A 20,059-nucleotide genomic window follows, 5' to 3' on the forward strand; every position below is an offset into this window, starting at 1 on the left:
AATTTACTGCAGAAACTAGATGAGATAGTATGCCAAAAGTTGATGGAAGTATTCTCAAAATTTGGCAGCCTGATGCCAAGTTTATTTGAAAAGTCTTACGAAACAAATGATAACTCAATAACAACTACTTTCTATATAATCTAGAAGAGATATTGGAGTTTTGAAGGGGATTGGAGTATAGTCAAAGTTCTCTAGATCTCTGAGATCGAATCACTCAAACATACAGACAGATCCGGACTGAGCATATATAGAGCTTATAGAGGAGCTGTCTAAAATTATATACTATATATTTGATGGGCTTAAAGAATTCTTTCTTTCAACATTTTGTAAATAAATTATAATAACCTGCAAGGGCATAAACTGTTGTGCATATACTTTCTATACCGAACATTTTGTGAACTCTGGTCTAAGCTTAAAGTATGTCTTTTTCAATTTATACATAAATGTTTATAATTAATATAACTACAGTAGTTAACATTTGCGGCGGCTCTAAGGCATTCATTTAACTAGGTTAGCTGCTCAGATCTTTCAACGATACTCTAAATATTTGCAATAAGAATTGACTTTTTTTGGTAAGCCTTAGATAACCTACTGGGTCTCGGGCTCAGGCTTTACAAGTTGTACTCCATTTTGGTACTATTCGATTTGTTGTTTGTTTTCCTACGCAGTTTCAAACTTAACCATTTGATCGATGCCGCTGTCGGCGCGATTCCAGCCATGTATGCGATCCGCGGCGGTCAGTGAGCTCAGCTTCTTGTGTATGAGCATGCCGGAGGCTTTGGCTGCCTCAATGCGTTTCGTGTCGCCCATGTGGTTGTGCACATCTAAAAACAAAAAACAGGAACGTATCAAAATGTTGCCAATTAGATGACTTTGAGGACAAACCGTTTGTTACATAGAGATCATCGCCGATGGTCTTCAGGCGGCTGCGGCACTTCATCGATCGATTCTGAACACATTCCCAGTACAAGATGTCGTTGCTCTTGCCATAGAACTTGAGATTGGAGCGATAGACGAAATTGTTGATGGTCAGCAGGGTGCCGCCCTTGCGGCTGATCAGGAACGTCTGCGGACCACAGTTGTGCACATGCTGGGTAACTGCAAGGAGTGGAAATGGAAAATATAATATTAATTCGACGATTAGCTCGAACATTTTGTGGATCAAAAATATATATATGTTGGATTTGAACAGATTGTAAAGTGTGGCGCTTACGTGCTAGCTATTTAATATGGAATCGCGGCTTTATTGTCCTCAATGTTTATTACAAAATAATTTGTTTAAAAGAATTAAGTGTAGCTTGCAAATTGCCTTGAAACGTTGTCGTGATTATTTTTTAAGTATATAGTGTATAGTAAAATGTATGTAAATCGTGTGTATGTGTGGGTGCGTGTAGGCACTGCTTTGCCGACCAGTGTTGCCAAACGTTGAGTTGGTAAAAGTATTGCATAAATCTGTCGTAAATAGCCATATTTTAGCTGGAAAATAGCTGGCTTGGCAACACTGGCGCCGTCAGACTTTTCAGCTATTAGTTATTTTTTCTTGTTTTGCAGCGCCTTCTGCAGGCGCCGCTTGATCTTCTCGCGAAAATCATTTGGATCAATTGCTTCGCTAGTGGGTTTTATATTGGAATTTTCCTCTTCTCCAGCAGCCGGGGCGAGCACACCATCAGCAGCTGTTTCTGTGCCCGTCGATTCGTTAGCGTCAGCTTCTTCAATTTCATGTATTTCAAATACTTCGCCCTCCTCCTCCTCCTCCTCATCCTCGCCATCCACTTTCGCTACGCTCTTTTGTATGACAATCTCGACTTTTGGTTCGGGCTTGGACTCCACGCTGACAGCGCTCTCGCCCGGCATAAATTGTGAGGAGGTGACGCTCTTGTCGCTGGCCTGCATGAAATGCACATGTTCTCCATCGAAGGGAAAGACATTCTTTTGGTCGCACACCACGCGAACTTTGCACTCTTCGCCGTGCTCCCGGAAGCAGCATTGGAACACCGAGAATTCAGCTTTACGGAACGAAAACTTAAACAGATGCCCCTCGTAGACCAGCTTAACGCCGCCTGCAAGGGTATGCAAATCTTTGATTAATATCATCGTGGAAGCAACAAGTGTCGGGGAAGAGGACTTACCCTTGGTAGTGGAGGCATACACGGCTGGCCTGCTGGCGACCTCGTTTTCTGTGGCCGCCTTCAGCTTGTCAAGCAATTTGAGTTTTGGCTGCGCATCGTCCACCTTTGTTCTGGGTCGGCCGCGTTTACGTGGTGGAATTACCTGCGGTGCGGGCAATGTTGATGTGGCTGGAGCTGTAGTTAAATTGAAGTGCGATAGAAAGTGGTTAAAACACGGCTCAACATGTAGGCAGCTTAACGGAAACTAAATAAAACACAAGTCTAAGGTTTGTGCCAAGTTGGTGGGCATTTATTAAATAATAAATTAAATAAAATAAAATATAATGCGCTGCAAATGTAAATCACAAGCTAAGAAGAAGCACTGTACTTGCGGGTGAAATGTTGCCACCTGCCAGCAATTGAGGGCACAGTTGCCACACATGTGCTAAAAATGTACCAACACTACTCGACGGGCCAACCTATTGTATATTTTAACATATATCCGTTATATTGAAAATGTACATGGTTGTCTACCTATAGTGAGGCGACATTTGAAAACTCTTTAGCATTTGAAACACCTTAAGAATTTGCAGAATTTATAAATTATTTTTTGTTTTTTTGGTACATATTAGCTTTTTCGAGTGGCAACTATGATAATGTGTGGATGCAGCGTTGCCACATCCAAAAGAGCACAAGTCAGCCATCTTGTTATTATTTCGCCGTATTCTAGTGATTTTTCGCCGCGTTTAACTACGCTTGGTTTTGCTTGTTAATAAATTTATTGAAACCCGCTACAATAATTGTTATTTAAAATGTGCCAAAGAAGTGAAATACCAATGTGCAAATGTGCTGTATGTGCTGAGTGTATAAAAAGTGCTCTAATGTTATCAGAACGACGCCAAGTGGCCGCAGCACGCTTTGTATCTTTTGCGTTGTTTGTGTTTTGTGAGACCTGAACATAAAAGATTGAGTTCCCCATTTTGCCATCAATGGCAGTTAATTTGAATGAAACATACAATTTTATCGAGCAATGGCAATGGTAAGTGCTGCAACTTAAACAAAACCCATAGATGCTACGCTATACAATGTAAACTTCTTTTGTATATGACATATATATATATATGTATATGTATGTGTATGTATATGTGTGTGTATACCTTGAATAAAATATTTGCTGCTCGAAATGTTGTGTATTTTTTCTGTAAACTAAGTGATTTTTAAGGACGCCAGCAGGCACCGGAGCCACACATATTACCCATTTTTCCTATACAATTGCAGGGAGCGCAGACACCGCACAGCAGAACGGTCAGTTTATAGCGGAGCTGCCGACCAGCGTTTGGATAAACAAATACGATTATTTCTTTATACGCAACCAGAAGCAGGGCTACAATCTGATCTTCAACGGTTACATGTACAAGAAGGAGGCCAGCTTTCGGGCGACCATCAACTGGATCTGCTCCGATGGCAACGGCAAGCGCATTAACGAGAACAAGTGCTCCGCCCGTGCCATTACCAAGTTCGAGGGCGGCATCAAGCTCGGCAAGAATCCGCACAATCATCCGCCTCGGTTCACGGGCAATACGCTGCCCGCCAAGCTCATGACCAAGGAAATGTTATTGCAGCACTATTAAAAAGCCAAAACAACAACAACAACAAATCTCTTGTCTTGTAGTTCATTTAGTTGTGTGCGTTATCAGTGTACAGTGAAAGCTCGACGAACGGACAGAACGGGCGCACAGAATTTCCACATATTTATAGCTCAAAACATACTCAAAAGTACACTGAACAAAAATCTTGAAATAGTCGACAATCTCAAATTTACATACAAAAATCACAAAAATGTTTACGAAAATAGTTTTTTAAATATTTAAAAAATTGAAAGCATATTATGATAGTTTGTAAAAAGCTTAAGATTAAAATATGCTTGTTGATTATTTAAGGTCCACCTTAGCGAGCTTTCACTGTGCGCCTAGTTTAACTTAAGGCTCATCCAAGTATCTATCTCAACTGAGCATTTCTCCTCGTTCATCCATCAACCACATAATTTGCATTTATCATCCCGATCCCACGCAGCAGCAGCCGCAGCCGTCAAGTTCCAGCGCACAGCTCAGGGCGAGTTCCTGCTGATCGATGGGCGCAGCTATAAGAAAACCCGGGCCATGCAGTATCGCACATATTACCACTGCCAGACGCCCAACTGCGGGGCGCACTATGTGCACGTCGAGCTGAGCCGCCGGCCGCGGCTGACCAAGTACAATGGACATGCGATGCACTGCGTCCAGAATGAATTTTAGCCAATAGCCTTAGTGTAAGCTTCTGTAACTGATTAGTTAACTTAAATGAAAAGCGACAATCGAAACTTGAAGCCTTGTCTTTTATTTATGATCAGGCACAGCAGCTGCTAGTTAGACCATATCCGAATCCGTTTCACACACACGCACATCCTTTTTCTTCTTATAATTGCAGTCAAGTTCGACTATCAGATCAGCGTGGATGTGGACGTGGGCGAGGATCCGCCGCAGGACTGTCAGCAGCGTCGCAGCGCGGCGGTTGCCGTCGGCGACAACAGTTCGCCCTTCTTCATTGTCAGCAAATATGGCACCAAGCAGATCATGCTGAAGCAGCACACCTTCAACAGGCACATCACACGCGAGGATGTCACCTACTGGCGCTGCAGCCAGTTTGCCGTGTTGCGCTGTCGAGCACGGCTCAAAACCAAGCTGGACACGCTGACCATACTGAACAGCGAGCACAACCATGAGGTCATCTCGAAGGCACGCAAATATGGTTCGCTCAAGCGTCAGCGGGCGGAGGCAGCGGCCCGTGCCGGCAAGGACGAGGCTGAGACGAGCGCCTGATTCGCATGTTAGCCTTAAGCCAATTGTACATATACGTAAAGCATGTTTATTGGATCAGCTTCATACTCTCAATATATGTGTTAAATAAAAGTCGACTTAGAGACGTGCACACAGCCTTGTAAACTCTTTATAGAAAAACCTCTTTCTATCTATCCATATTTCTAGATTTTCCGTATACTTTACTAATTTGTTTTAACTCTTTCTCTGTTTGCTCTCTCTAGATGCCATGTCGTATTACTCCTACATCACGGGCTTCCGCGGCAGCCGCAAGCTGAAGATCGGCGAGTTCACCTTCACGCGGAACAAGGCCACCGGAGCGAAGACCTATTGGTCCTGTGCACGCGCTGGCGCCCACAAGTGCAAGGCGCGCGTGGTTACCATACAGGATCACGACGTGATCGTCAAGTGCAGCCAGCACAATCATCCGCCATACTAGTCAACGTTTTTTATAGTCTTTTAGCGTTAACAATTTAGCAAAAAAATAAAATTGATTTCATTTAAAATTTTTGGCTACTCCAATTGTTAAGTTCAATTAGCTTCTAATTAATTGCATGCCATGCAGACATATATATCTAATTGCTCTTCCCACTCTCTACACAGATAGCTGCGCGGCGCTGGACGTGCTGGAGGATTTGAACCGGGCTGCCATTAAGCATTCGCTGCTCTCGTTTGTCCGGGGTCAGCGCGGCTGCAAGCTCCTGGCCTTCAATGGTTACAATTATGTGCGCAATCGACGCAGCGGACTCAAAACCTACTGGATATGTTCCAAGAAGGTAAGTACTCGAGCCCTGCTTCGATTAATTCATTTGTCATCAAACTCAAACCGACAGACTCGAGCAAGGACAGACTCATATAAACGAAGTTCGAACTGCGACATGTGCGACAGCCAAACAAGTTCGAGTCGCGAACGAAACAATTGTTCGACTGGCTCGATGTAGGCCTCCAATGTGTCTAGATTATATTATTAATTTCGCAACCCATTCTCTACCTTCACAGGGCAGCACCAAGTGCAATGCGCGCGTTGTCACGAACGTGATCGAGGGCGTGCACAAGATTGTGCTCGAATCCTGCCATCATACCTGCTTCAATTTCGATCGCAAGAAGCGTATGTCAATTATTACGCCGCTGATCAAAACGGGCCACAAATCGGTGGCCAAATCGTCGTCGTCGCCGGGCCTGTCCGGCTTTGTCAAGACGGAAGCCGAGGAGGATCTAACGCTAGAGCTGCGCTCGCTTAATCTAAGCATCGAGGATCTGCAGCAGCTGCAGTAGCCAATTAGGATTAGATAAGAAACTAAATAATAAAATAAACTGGCCTGCTACGCAGCGCATAAGTAATATAAAACCCGCCAACTAAGTATATTTATTGTTTAAGCAAGAGTCGCATTTATAATTCAAAGCCTGTCCCTAATTTGTAATATTTATTTTGTATTCTTGCAGTGCACATTCAGCTGCTGCGTCGCGCCTCGGCGCCTACGATCCAATCCGCCTCGCAGCAGCCGCTGGTGAAGCGCGTGCGGCTGGCCAAGACCATGGAGGATATACACTATATGAAAACGCCCGCCGGCAATTGTGTGCTGCACTGCGGCGAGCATCGCTATTTGCGCAATGCCGCCTACAAGGACAAGGTCTACTGGAAGTGCAGCAAGTGGCGCAAGCAATGCCGCGCCCGGATAATCACAAACACCACATCCAATGGCCAGCCGCGTTATGCCATCAGCGGCGTACACAATCATGCATAGACGGACGGCAGGGCGGCGACTCCCAGCTAAATGAGGCCAATTAAACTAAGACTAGGCTAGTTACTTATTAAGTCGATGCAGTAAACCAATTGCCTATAAGTTCGCCAGGCCAGCCAGGTGAGTTGTGCTTAATTATTAGTTGCTTTAAACTAATTTTGTTTTCGTTATTTTTTAGCCGACGCGTCTCAGCTTTTGTTTATCATTTGACTGGCATTAAATTACGGCAGCTACAATATAAGCTTTATGCAAACAACTAATAGAAAATGTTTTTAATTTTAATGTAAACAATTCGTTATTTAATCTTGCAGTAAATATTAGTTATATTAATTATTGTAAGCATATATTCAAAGTGCTTGCAACTACTTTTATTTGTATTATAAATTATTGTTATTAATTAATTGCATATTATTTTATATTATTTTCGTATCTTCAATTTTGCTATTTGTCATTAACCCGTCGCCCTTTTGTCTTTCAGCCTTGCGCCCGCTGGATCCCAACAATCTGGGCGACTATGGCAATGAGAGTTTTCTGCCCAAGTCGCGGGGCATTGTGCCGCAGTCCATACGCTGCGGTCTATCTGCCAAGCGCAGCTGCACCCGCACCCTGGACGACTGGGATCGTGTGCGTTATATGCGCACGCTCGGCGGCGATGTGCTCATCTATGATGGCCAGCGCTTTACGCGGCGCGGCGCCTACGAGGACACCATCTATTGGATGTGCAGTCGCAAGCGACTGAATTGTAAGGTGTACATGATCACCAACCGAAACAAGCCCACCTATGTGGCCATATCGGGCGTGCACAATCACATCTAGAGCTAGGAACTACGAACACAATTATTCTCTTCTGTTATACTCAATAAATGTTCGCACAATCCCTAACATAAGCCTAGCCTTATAATTGCCATAGCACTCTTCTTACACAGAATATCTTTTAACTTTATAAACTAAGCTAATTGTTCACCTTTTCAAATTCTTTCAGAGCTGGCGGTCTTTGGCACGGGCCAGCGCGGACGCACAGTTCTGCTGCACAACGAACAGAAATTCGTCAAGAATCGCAGCTCCGCCTCGCGCACCTATTGGATATGCTCACGCAAGGTACGCGATATGATTTCATATGACATATGCATAGATCTTGGCTGCTTTTACAAATTATTATTAATTATTATTTCGAATCAGTTTCTTTTATCAGTTTCTGGCCTTTGAAATAGGCCAGAAAGGATCTTGTGCAAGAGGCAGATGGATGCATTTCCTCCTCCATAAAATATTTCTGATATTCCTAACAGCCCATTTGGCTAGGTTCGTCTGTCTGTGTGAACATTTCGTACCTTTCTTCAATATCTTATTTTCATAATATTGAGAAAAATATACATTTATTGATATGGTTTTTTAAGCTTAACTCAAAAAGTATAGAAACTTGATACACAAAACTTGTTTTTTAGAATATAATTAAAATATAAAGAATATAACGAGATTGAAGCTTTGCGCTTTGATAAATATAACTTTTGTATGCCATATTTAGAAACCCAAAATGTATAGACCATAAATAAAGAAGTTCTTCGAGAAAATATTTCTTTTCGCAAGGCTTTATTTCTCTATAAACTATGTACCATATTTGAGCCGGTAATTTGCAGCCTTGATAATCTTCTAAGCATATGAATATATCTTCCTTTAATTGCAACCATTTATAACTATATTCAATTTGCAGGACGTGACCGTGTGCCGTGCCCGTGTGGTGACCGCACTGGATAGCTCCGGGCAGGCGCGGATCATCAAGCGCAACTTTGAGCACAATCACAAGCCCAAGTTTCTGCACAGAGGCGTCAGCCTGTCGCAGCAGCTGTCCATAATTGAGGGCGCCACGACCGCCGCGCTGCTGAAGAAGGGCAAGATGAAGGGCAGCCTGTTGCCGCTGGCCAGCAAATAGAGTAGGAGGAGGAGGAGCCTAGGCTTAAGCTAGGCTAGAAAAAACTGTGTCTGTTGAATGCAAACGAAATAAATTACATTTAAATAGGAGTTCTTTAATGCCTAAACCATATCAATTGTATATAGTAATATATTTTTATAATTTTTGTTGTGCATTTGTTTAAACGTTTTGTCACTAATCGGGCGTCTTTTTTTTGCAGCATTTCACATCGACTTTGCGGACTCGAAAAAGAACGGCGGCAAGCTGCTGGTGATCAATGGCTTCCGTTTCTTTAGAAACAAGAAGCGCGGCCATTTGCAGTATTGGAAATGCCGCAACTACTACAAGGAACGCTGCCCGGCCATAGCCATACACGATGAATCGACGCTCATTCTGCGGCTGTGCCATCAGCATCAGCACATGGAGAGCAATGACATTGAGATTAAGCCGCTACCGTCCACACTCAAGGAGCTGCAGCCGGAGGGCCTGCCGGAGGAGCAGCTGGAGCTGATCGACAGCGATCCGGCTGACATGGAGTCGTCCGCGCGTGCGCCGCCGCCGTTGCATGAGTACAAATCGAAGCATAGCTACGAATTTTAGTTAATATTATATGAAAATCGTCTAGCTCTAAGAATTCTTGTATTAAAGCACACAAATGTCTGCCCGGCTCTTTCAATGTCAACACAAAGCAAGAAGAATTATTGTTATTATTATTATTATTATTATTATTGATGTGCTGCTCCATTTCTCAACCATTTTTCTGCTTTCCTTGCAGCTCGCGCCTCGGGCCATGGCCAGTACAGCGGCTTGAAGCCCAAGATCCAGTTCTCGCTGTCCAAGCGCGGCGGCCAGCTGCTCTGGCTGGACGGATTAAAATACTTTCGCAACAACGAGAATCGCTCGAATTTCTTCTGGCGCTGCCATTGGTATTATCGTCATGTCCGCTGCCCGGTGCTGATCTGCATGAATAAGTTCGACTACAGCGACTTTCGTCAGATCCATCAGCATTGCCACGTGAAGCCGCAGCGCAAGGAGAAGCAGCCGCAGGACCGAAGCAGGTCGCGTGCCCGTCTGCCCGACGGGATCGAGGCGGACACGGAGCTGTTCAACATCTAATTTAAGTGATTTTTTGCGAAGTTGGCTTGTAAATAAAAAGAGAGAAAGATAAAGATAAACTAGGAGCAAAAAACTTGTAAACATATTTGGCTAATCCTACATAATAATTGTATACATTTGCAACATTAACTAATTCCATGTTTAAATCCTCCTTTCAGTTGTGCTGGCCAACGATGAGGTGCCCAATCCGGAGGATGTGCTCGTCTTTTTCACACAATCGCTGCGCGGTCGCCCGGCCATCATGGCCAATGGCATACGATTTCTGATCATGAGCGAGAACAAGAAGAAGATATTGTGGCGCTGCAGCTCGATGGCCACCAAGAAGCTCAAGTGCCCGGCACGCATCACCATGCTCAAGGAGAATCCGCCAAAGTTCATCATCAACAAGGCGGAGCACATGCATGCCGAACTGAAGCGCAACAAGTATAGCTCCAGCAAGGCGCATTCCATGACCCAGACACAGACACAGGACGCCGCCCAGATAAAGCTGGAACGCGACATGGACGGTGCAGTCGGCTTCCAGCTGCACGAGGAGGAGGTGCACGAGCTGCACGAGCTGACAGACGATGCACTCTAAGACATATATTAGAATTAACAATGTGTATAGTTGAGAATAAAGTTCAAAAAAGTGTACAAATATGTGAAATAGCTGAACTAGAACTTTACCAACTAGCTTTACGGATTGTCATGACTAGAATGTAACTAAAGTTGTCTCGTTTTCCATATATGTATTCCAGATTTGCCCAACTTCTGCTATGTGATCAGCCAGAAGGGCCGCATCCTGCTCCTGCACGAGGGCTTCTACTATGTCCGCGAGAAAGCCTTGAATAATAAGACCTATTGGCGCTGCACTCAGTACACGACAGTGCTCAAGTGTCACGGACGAATGCACACGCTCAATGGACGGATTGTGCACTTTTGCAAGCACAATCACAGGCAGGAGGAATACGGACGCAAGCTGAAGGCCGCGCTGCGCGGGCGCACCTAGGATCAACTAGGGGGTACCCACAACACATTCAATTTCTAAAGCTACACTCATTTATTTTGATTTCAATTACATTTTTATGTACTGAGCTGAAGCTGGTTGCGGGTTCGAATCCCGACTTCGACTGAGCCGCAGCTATTTGAGAGCCAGATTGATTGTTTAAAACTATAAAAAATACGACTTAACATAATACAAATGCATTGAGAGTAAGATGAGTCTCCAGGTAACCCACTCGGTTTGAGTGTTGCGGGTTCGAACCTCAGGACTTTGTTGAATAACCAAGCCTATTCGATAGTTCGATTGATGATTTAAGCTATATTCTATATATCAGCACGATCTTTGGCACGTTAAATGCTTTTAAGTGTATTTAAGGTCTCCAGTGAACTGCAAAAAGAGAGGTTGCCAGTTCAAATCCACAAAAAAGTGTTGATATGTAACTATAAAACTCTATATATATGATATACAAATTATAATACTTATATATTTGTGGAGTTAAATGCTTTTAAGTGTATTTAAGGTCTCCACAGAACTGCAAAAAGAGAGGTTGCCAGTTCAAACCCGCAATGTTACTATAAAACTCTATACATATGATATACAAATTATAATACTTATATATTTGTAGAGTTCAATGCTTTTAAGTGTGTTTTAGGTCTCCAGAGAACTGCAAAAAGAGAGGTTGCCAGTTCAAACCCGCAATGTAACTATAAAACTCTATATATATTATATACGAATTATAATAGAAATGCCTTTAAGTGTATTATACGGTCTCAACTCAAGTGTTTATTAATATTTGAATGAAAAATAAAACGTACATAAAATGTTTGTAGCTTTCGAAAAGCTTTGTGTCCCAATACAAGGGGCTGGTCGCGTAGAATTTCGAAGAACCTTTCGCACTAATCTGGCTACAATTTCTCCCATTGCAGATATAATGCTTCTGGCCAACTTTACGAGCACCCGCAAGAAGAAGCGCAAACTGTTGATAGACAAACATGAGTTCGTGATGGATCGGAAGCTCAAAAGCAGCATTAACTGGCGTTGCGCGCGTTATCGGAGCGCCAATTGCAAGGTGCGGGCCACGACGCACGAGCTGAAGAGCGGCCAGGAGGTCTACAGGATAAAGTACGCCAAGCACTCGCATTCATGAGGCAAAGGAAACGGCAGCGAAAAGGACAAAGTGAAGCGGAAAGACGGGAAACTGTGAAAGCGTCTGCCACATCCTCTAGATTTAAAGCGGAGCTCCTTAATAAATGCCCTACGAAAAGCCTAAAGAACTCTCGGCCTATTCAATGGATACTTAATTACCTTAGTTTAGCTTTAAATTCCAGATCAGCTTATGTTAATCGAATTTCTCTTATACGCACAGATCTGTTGCGCAAGCGCGGCATACTGACCGTAACGGACAACAAGGGCATTCCCAAGCTGCAAATGGATGGCTTTGAGTACGTCCGGAAAAGTCGTCAGGGTTCGAAAACCTATTGGGTTTGCGCCCAGAATCGTCGCCAATTGCGCTGCTCTGCCCGCATCATGACCTGCTCTAGCACCGGGGAATTGGCGGTCAAGAATCCGGAACATAATCACGAGCCAGAGTTTCCAATCTTGCATTACTGAAAGCGCTTCAAAGTTTACTTTTTAATAATAAGCCTTATAGCCGGGCAAAACCGGTCAATATAAGAACATAAATAATAATACGACAAACTCATTTTAAGCCTTGGGCATTAATTCCAATTTCCATCAAAATTCGTGGATTTACCTCTTACGCGAATCTTTTCGAAATGAGTTTGATTAACGTAAAAGAAATCAACAAAGTTTTTACAACATTTTCCAACACTTCCGTGTAGGATTGAGATTTTACCTAACTTTCGTGTAGGTTTGTGGTTTCACAGGAAAGAGTGAAAATCATTTTCCATGAAATATGAAAGAAACTTTTGCACTAACAATAAATTTCCTGCCGTTTCAGTTCGAGTTCGTAATGGATCTAAGACCTCGGAGCAGCATTAACCGCAGACGAGCTGAGAAGGATCCACACGCATTCCTGGCACAGAATTTGAACTGTTGATTCCATAGATTATAACGGAACCAAGTTCGAGCTCAAGTCAATAATAAATGCTGTTTGCTAAAGCCCAAATAATTGTCGCCCTTGTCGCATAGGATAATGCACGCTACTCTAGTCTAGGCTTAACTTTCCACCTGGTCAAAGTTCTGATATATTCTAATTGTTTCATATATTTGCAGATCTGGTGCGGAAGCAGGGCATCATGATTGTCAAGGGCACCAAGGGCAAGCCGAAACTTTTGATGGGCGGCTTCGAGTACTTCCGGAACAACAGCCGCGGCTCGAAAACCTATTGGTTGTGCGCCCGGAACAGGTATCTGCGCTGCGCTGCCCGCATCATCACCTGCTCCAGCACCGGGGAATTGGTTGTCAAGAATCAACAGCACAATCATGGGCCACAGTTCCAAATGGAGGCCAAGAAGACAACGTCCGGTGCGAACAGCTCGAATTAGCTCGCATTCCCCCCACCAAAGTATTTCTTTCTTCTTTCCAGCTAATAAAAGAGATTCGCTTTCAGTTTCCACAGATATAAAGATTTATCGGAATTATTGTAAATAGTCATAATTTACACAGCTGCTCTGTAAACAAATGAGTTCTACGAAGTAATCCAATAGGCTTCTAGTAGGTCTGTATCTGCATTATGTTAACCGGTTTTGCCCGGGCCTAACCAGTGGAGAGTTTCAATTCGTTTACATTCCATGAAAAACAGTGTTGCTTAACTTGTTATGATTCGAATTTCACGGTGGCTTGTGAGTTAACCGAAAAGTGTGAAACAGTACTTAAATTATTTGGAACGGTAATCTTAGTAAATGTGTTTGTAGATCGGACAACATCTAAAGTTGAGGCTGTAACGCGTCTTTCCAGAATATCTTCCGACTCCTAAACAATCTTAAAAGAGTCTTAAAAACTTGTAAAACAGGTCTCGATTGAATTTTCGGAAAGATTTTTGACTTAACGTTATTTATCACAAGTTTTCCACAACTCCGATCAGAATTTTTCTAAAGATACGTTTTAGTGTTGTCTAACGTTATAAGAGTTAAGTAATGTGCAGAGATTAGCTACCCATTTTATCGGAAATCTCTTCGATCGGAAATCAAGTCAAGTATATATATGTATATATATATATAAATTTTTGTATCTTTCGAGTTTTTTGTTCATGTCTTGAACTCTTGAACGTGAATTGATATTGTCTGCGGCACTTTGCTAATTTCTTGTGTAAATATTGTTTTGTTTATACAAAAGCTTGACCGAGAAAGACGAATAACGACGACGGCGACAAGAAAGCTGATTCAGATTTTCATACAGTTGAATTGTGTCTCATAAATTCCATGCGATGTGTGTGGCACATGCATAAACAAATACACGCACACGCGCACACAAACATGCGTGTGTGTGTGTGTGTGGAGGAGACTGCGTTGCGCTGTGGACAAAGCTGAACAAATATGTGTGACTAACTGCATAACGGGAAGGCGTTAAGTGCCTGCGATTAGTTAAGGCAGCAGTTAAATATAAAGCCTGCAAATCGTATTAATTCACATTTGCGTTGAGAATACAACTAACAAATATTGCTCAAATTTAAATAATTCAAGCGGCTCCGATTACCGTTAAAACGGTTACGCGTTAAAAAAAAAAAGTGGTTCATTTGTGAACGCTACGTAGAACCAATGCCAATGCCTGTGGCTATACCTATGCCATGTCGTATTAATAAATAATTTTCTAATAATTATAAATGAATTAATTTACTATTTATACAAGCAAAACTAGGCAAATTTCATAATTTTCGTTCGTTGTTCTCTCAAATATTCGAACTAGTTCATAGCTATCGATAGTATCGCACAGAAATCGATTGCAATACATCGCATGTGATTTCTCTTATACGTATCGAAACATCGTTACTGCGAGTTCGCTCATTCGTTTTCACAGTATCGAAGCGTACGGACGTCTCGCGCGTCGCGTAGATATTTTATTATTTTCTCAGCTTCTGGTAGGTGGTGCGCGCAGCAAATAAAGAAATTTGTGTATTGCAGCAGAAGTTTTTCGCTGCGCACAGGCTGTGCCGCTGCTTGCAAGAGACTATACAAAGCCAAGCATAAAACTAATTGTAACAAAGAAAAGTGTAAAAACGAAAAGAATATACATTTAAGTTCAAGGTTTATTTCCACACAATGCCAGAACCGAAGTTCAAACGCATCTAAATTGAAAACTGTGTGCAGATTTTTGTATACACTGTCGCGTACGTGTGTGTGTGTGCGTGTGCCTGTGCCTGTGCGTGTGTTAGTGAATGTGACTTCTGCATTTTGCTGTGGCTTAAACCAAAAGTCAGCCAGCGCAATTATTGAATTAATAAATGTGCACACAATAAGAAAATATAGAAAACATTGTCTCGATCTATCTGCGGAAAAATATCTAAACCCAATTACTCAGTTTGCTCTCAGTTTAATTCGATTGACACAGAGGCAGGCGGCAGAGCGCGAGCGCGAGCGCAAGCAGCAGCAGCAGCAGCAGCAGCAGCAGCAGCAGCAGCAGTAGCGACAGCAGCCCCAACAAAATATAAGGCGACAGACTTAACTTGCCCACTCTTCGCCCGTTGGTGGTGGGAGACGCACACAGAGTACAACAACAACAACAACGACAACGGCACAACAACCACAAGGAGAGCCAAACCTACTCCAGCTCTCAGCTCTGCTTTTGCGCAGATTGACGCAGCGAATTCGCCGTGTCGCTTGAGCGCTGCTCAGTTGCAGCTCGGTCGACGCTGTTTGGAAACACCTTGCTCCAATATTTTAGCCTGGCTGTGTGCTCTGCTCTGCTCAGCTCTATAACTGCCGTTAGTCCAAGCGACTCAGTGGCCGTTGCCGTTGCTGTTGCCGTCGCAGTCGCCGTCTCAGTTTCGTTTCGTGCGATTCTTTAGCTGCAGCAGTAAAAATCGTCGGAAAATCGCAGCCACAAAGAAAAAGGCAACATATTTGTGTTGTTGTTGTTGTTGTAATTTTCCAATGCTGCTTGACTGCGCTTTGCACGCGATTCCCTACAATTTGGTTGCGGTCAGCAGTGCTGCAACAACAACAACAATAACAAGCATAAGCAAAACGGCAGCAGCTTTAACATTGTCGCCGTGTCGCCAGCAGCGCCGCAGCATCGCCAGCCCCTCGGTCTCGCCATGTACAACAACAGCAACGCGAGGCGCAGCAGCGATGCCAGCATAGAACAGGTTTGTAGCTTAAACATTTCTTTTTTTCTTCTTCCTCTTTTTTTGTTGCTTTTTTCGTCTTGCCGCTGCCGGCGCTGACTCTCAGCTCGTTCGCTGCCGCAGCCGCAGCCTGCGCAGCGCTCGTTGCTTCGTTTTCGTTTCGTTCGCTTATTCATAACTTTTTTGGTTATAGATTTTTGTCACCCACCCAGCGGCCAACCCCCAACCGTCCCTCGCTGCCCCAAGACTTAGCTATGCTTTGGCATCCCAAACCCTCCCCCCCCTAGAACCCCAAACCAACCTCTCGCCCGACCAGCTCGCTCACATGCTCAACTGTTTCAGTTTTTCAATTATTAATGGTGGCCATTAGTGCGCGCCGTTCGTACGTTGCGCCGCCACGCCCCCCGCCTCGCCGCGCCGCGCCTCGTGTCGTGTAGACTTTTTTTCCTTATCGGACAAATTGTGTTTGTCTGAAAAGTTCAATGAGGTGCGCGCACTGCAATTGCACTTCGCTTCGCGGTCCAATCCTTGTCATATTTATGCTATCGACATATTTACAGTGAGCACTCGACTAAAGAACTACCTGGGTGATAGCCGGTGGATTATTCACTTCCAATGAATAACTTAACGTGTGAACTAAATGACCGATTTAGTTCACGAACTTATTCAGCTAATTGAACTAGAAGTTCCCACTCCCCGTGAATATTATTCACACTTATTCATCTAATATTTAAATACAAATTCTCGTACAAAAAGTCTCTTTTCATTTTAAATTATTTCACATTGTCTCTGAATCGCAACTGAAATAAGTTTGAATCGAAAAACTATACCCAAACTGGATTTGAAAATAAAAAAATTCCAGGGTAAAAGAACAACAGCGGAATGGAGTGTGATTTTCACTTCCAATATTCACATTTATTCATCTAATATTTGAATCAAATTTCTCTTATAAAAAATTTCCTTTGAATTTAAATTTTCTCATATTGTCGCTGAAACGGAGGTGAACTTAGTTTGAATCTAAAAACTCTACGTAAATTGGGCTTGAAAATAAAAAATGGTCTAAGGTGAAAAAAGAACGGAATTGAATGTGAATTTCTAGGGAATAAAAGAGAGGTGTTAAATGGGCACGCAGTTGTACCACTAGTGGACCCAATGGGGGACCTAATAGGTGGACCCAATAGGGGGACTCAATGACATCGAAATATCGAAAAATATCGTGTACATTCATCGAACTTGTAATAACAAAGAGGAACATTAAAAAACAACTATCTGAAGCTCCAAAAATCGCAGTTGTCCGCTCAAAAGAGCTTTCACTGTAAGGCACAATACACAATAGGGTTTATGCGCATTTGTAGGCCTGATAAAAATCATGTTGGCATGTTGTCTGGCTTTTCAGATACCGATAACGATTCGAACCCGCAGCACAACGGAAATGCGTTGCATTAAGAGAATTACGCGACACCCTCCGAATCCCCCTTTCTCCCTCGGGCTGTTACACCGTGTTGACTAATTTTCCCGCAACATGCGTGCGCGCGTGTGTGTGTGTGTGTGTGTGTGTGTGTGGGTGTTGGGAATGGAAAATTATTACTACAATAGCTGCCAACTCATAGAGATAAGATCCGTTTCACGGAAAAAGAGCGGGTCTTCCTTCTGTGTGTTGTGCAAATCTTGGTCATATCTTTGTGAATTGGGTCTACAGTCATAGCATAGCTTGCAATTTATTTAGTATAGAGATAAGAGAAAGGTGAAATCTGCGACTACAGTTAATCATAATAATAACTTATACGGGTATTATATATAGACGGTCATATATACGGGAAATATCCAAAGTATTGTGATGGCAGTTTTGGAATGGAAAGGCAATAAGAATTAAGATACGTTCAAATTCATGGGTTATGCGAGGTCAACATCTAAATGAACTGGCAAATCAAATAACTAATTAAATTTCTGACAGAAAAACGTATGAGTTAAAATTTAGTTAAATCAAGATCCAATAAAGACGCAGAATTAATCTGATCTAGATTATCCTACTCTTGAATTTTCTGGCAATTATGCTATATAGCTGATATTCGAAATGTATCTGTTTGGTAAACATACTTGAAACATATATCCTCTATATATGAAACTGTTTGTCCAGATTGGCTGAATGAATGACTGAATGAATGAATGGCTAACTGACTGACTGACTGAATGAATGACTCATTGGAGATTGAAGATCAGAGCTGGAAAGCTGAAATGTTCACTGTAGTTCTTTGATGTGATGAAGCTGCACGTTAAGATGGGGCTTTCAGGGAATCGTGACAAATGTTTGCATGAAACTTTTTTTTTACGTTTTGAATGTTTAACATTCGTTCATGTTTGAAGATCTTTGTGAGCATTTTTTTGACACGTTCCTGGGTGGCAAATGCGTGGCAAAGGTTTAATAAATGCAAGTTTGTTCCTCAGCTTCAAGATTCTTTAACATTCGTGTACTTAGTGGAAAGGTCGTCTCTCAAAAAAAGTAGGCGATGATATTGGAAGAGGCTACTTTTGACTGGAAAGGATACTTTATCTGTGGTTCCATCAACTGCCTTAGTCATAAAAGGACCTTTATTTAATAGAAAAGACAACTCAGTGGAAGTATTTCTTTCGAGGACTCATTCAATGGCTCGTCAACTAAAAGGAACCTTCAAGGAATTTCTTGGTACAAGATGTGTTGGATGTACTGTTGATGAAATACATGCTCATGATGTTATTGACGATGTCTCCATTGAAGTTCCTGCAGCAGACTTATGTATTCCTTTGCAAACTAGAAAAAAAAGGGCATGATGTATATACTATATGATGTATATAAATATATATTGCCTGACGGATTTATGTCAAGTTTCATTAGGATATCTCTAAAAATGCGAGGCTAGACAACTTATTCATGAAAGGCTACCCTCATTCATTGCCAACTGCCTGCGCTCAATAGGAAATGCCTGCCCGATGAAAAACTCCGTGTTATTGTTAAGTTCCTTTTTTACCTGACTGCCAGATCCTTGTGCTGCAATACGGCATGTTTCTACTACTTTATTATCCGCAGCCTAACTTGGCGTAACCCAAGCTCTTTGTCTTGTGCAGGCACACACACACACACACACAGATCCTTGAAAGCAACCCAATTTGCCACAAATACCAATAAAGTCATTTCACAGTCAAAATTATAGCATGTCCTGCGCCAGGCTGGGTCCATTTGATAATTGCTTAAAGCTGGACGAGCCGCATCTCGCAACACTTTGTCATGGCCCATTCCCGTTTTGCGAAAACACATGCGAAACTCGTGTCGTGTCGGTTCGCATATGTTGCTCAAAGTGATTATTTGCACTAAAAATAAACGAAATAAATGATTGATGAAGTGAGACAAGGGAGCGAAACGTTGCGCCCAAATGTCAGACATCAACACCAAAGAGAAGACCAACCGCCCCATTCCCATTCCCATTTACCAGTTCCCAGTTCCTTGCTCCGTTGGCAAACAACATTTCAATCGTAATGAGAAGGGGAAAGTGTCATTTAATTGAAAGCAGGTGAAGCTGGCTGCCATTTGCCAAGATGCAAGATGGATGCTGGGAGCTGTTCTTTTGGGTCCAGCCTTTTGTCACAGACGCGAACCGCAGCCAGACGGAAATCGTAAAAGTGTTGCATAAAAATATTTTTTATGTGTCTTCGTTTGCGCCTTCGTCATAATAATAAAATGCAAATAAAATAAGACAAACAAGAGGCGATCTATTTTTTGTCAGTTGGCGAATATTTAATACCCTTACAAAACACATAACGCCAGGCAGATCATGTTAAAATTGAAAATTGCTTTTGTGCTTGAACTGGCAACTTTCTGCTGGCTGGTTCGACGCTCAGACATTTAATAGTCAAATGCCACTGTCCACATTTCTTACATTTGTGACGTATTTTATATATTTGGCGAATGTGAAGTATGATGCCCGTACGTTTTTCCTTAAGAAACCACATTTTTCACATATTATTTGTATTTAAATTATTTCAAATCAAATCGATCCGCTGTTTATCTAAAAAGGCAATACTTTTGCCAACAACTGATGCTTGCTAATGGAATCGCAGAATGTGAAGTTTG

At 42.6% G+C, this 20,059-nt stretch overlaps 5 protein-coding genes across 18 annotated transcripts in view; 3 read left to right on the forward strand and 2 right to left on the reverse strand.

The window, feature by feature from the left end:
- The window catches only part of LOC115764211 (modifier of mdg4-like), a 30,301-nt gene extending 17,002 nt beyond the window's left edge, over positions 1-13,299 (forward strand). Inside the window, exons 5-7 of one of the 13 annotated variants that reach the window (XM_030707108.1) lie at positions 7,184-7,452; positions 7,688-7,803; positions 8,414-8,489. In XM_030707108.1, coding sequence (XP_030562968.1) covers positions 7,184-7,452; positions 7,688-7,803; positions 8,414-8,420 — 392 coding nt within the window. In that variant the 3' untranslated portion in view covers positions 8,421-8,489. The other 12 variants (XR_004018010.1, XR_004018009.1, XM_030707114.1 and 9 more) reach the window with 12 other exon arrangements.
- LOC115764217 lies at positions 50-1,220 on the reverse strand. Its single transcript, XM_030707128.1, has 2 exons — positions 886-1,220; positions 50-824 (listed from the first exon to the last, which is right to left on the reverse strand). The coding sequence occupies exons 1-2, from the start codon at positions 1,151-1,153 to the stop codon at positions 661-663; spliced, it is 432 nt and encodes a 143-aa protein (XP_030562988.1). The 5' UTR covers positions 1,154-1,220; the 3' UTR covers positions 50-660.
- On the reverse strand, positions 1,224-2,550 carry LOC115764077 (modifier of mdg4). The gene is made up of 3 exons (XM_030706926.1): positions 2,497-2,550; positions 2,130-2,373; positions 1,224-2,060 (listed from the first exon to the last, which is right to left on the reverse strand). Exons 1-3 carry the CDS (start codon positions 2,548-2,550, stop codon positions 1,531-1,533), a joined length of 828 nt encoding a protein of 275 aa, XP_030562786.1. The 3' UTR covers positions 1,224-1,530.
- Positions 11,830-12,961, forward strand: LOC115764216. Its single transcript, XM_030707127.1, has one exon. It carries the CDS (start codon positions 11,853-11,855, stop codon positions 12,318-12,320), a length of 468 nt encoding a protein of 155 aa, XP_030562987.1. The 5' UTR covers positions 11,830-11,852; the 3' UTR covers positions 12,321-12,961.
- Positions 13,300-14,703: 1,404 nt separating the features above from the next.
- LOC115764020 overlaps positions 14,704-20,059 on the forward strand; it is a 37,148-nt gene continuing 31,792 nt past the window's right edge. For both annotated transcript variants that reach the window (XM_030706849.1, XM_030706851.1), the window contains exon 1: positions 14,704-15,975. In XM_030706849.1, coding sequence (XP_030562709.1) covers positions 15,925-15,975 — 51 coding nt within the window. In that variant the 5' untranslated portion in view covers positions 14,704-15,924. The remainder of the gene's footprint in view (positions 15,976-20,059) is intronic.

The sequence above is a fragment of the Drosophila novamexicana genome, unplaced genomic scaffold, assembly GCF_003285875.2.
Source record: "Drosophila novamexicana strain 15010-1031.04,08,12 unplaced genomic scaffold, DnovRS2.1 tig00000817-arrow-arrow-pilon, whole genome shotgun sequence".
NCBI classification, from domain to species: Eukaryota; Metazoa; Arthropoda; class Insecta; order Diptera; family Drosophilidae; genus Drosophila; species Drosophila novamexicana.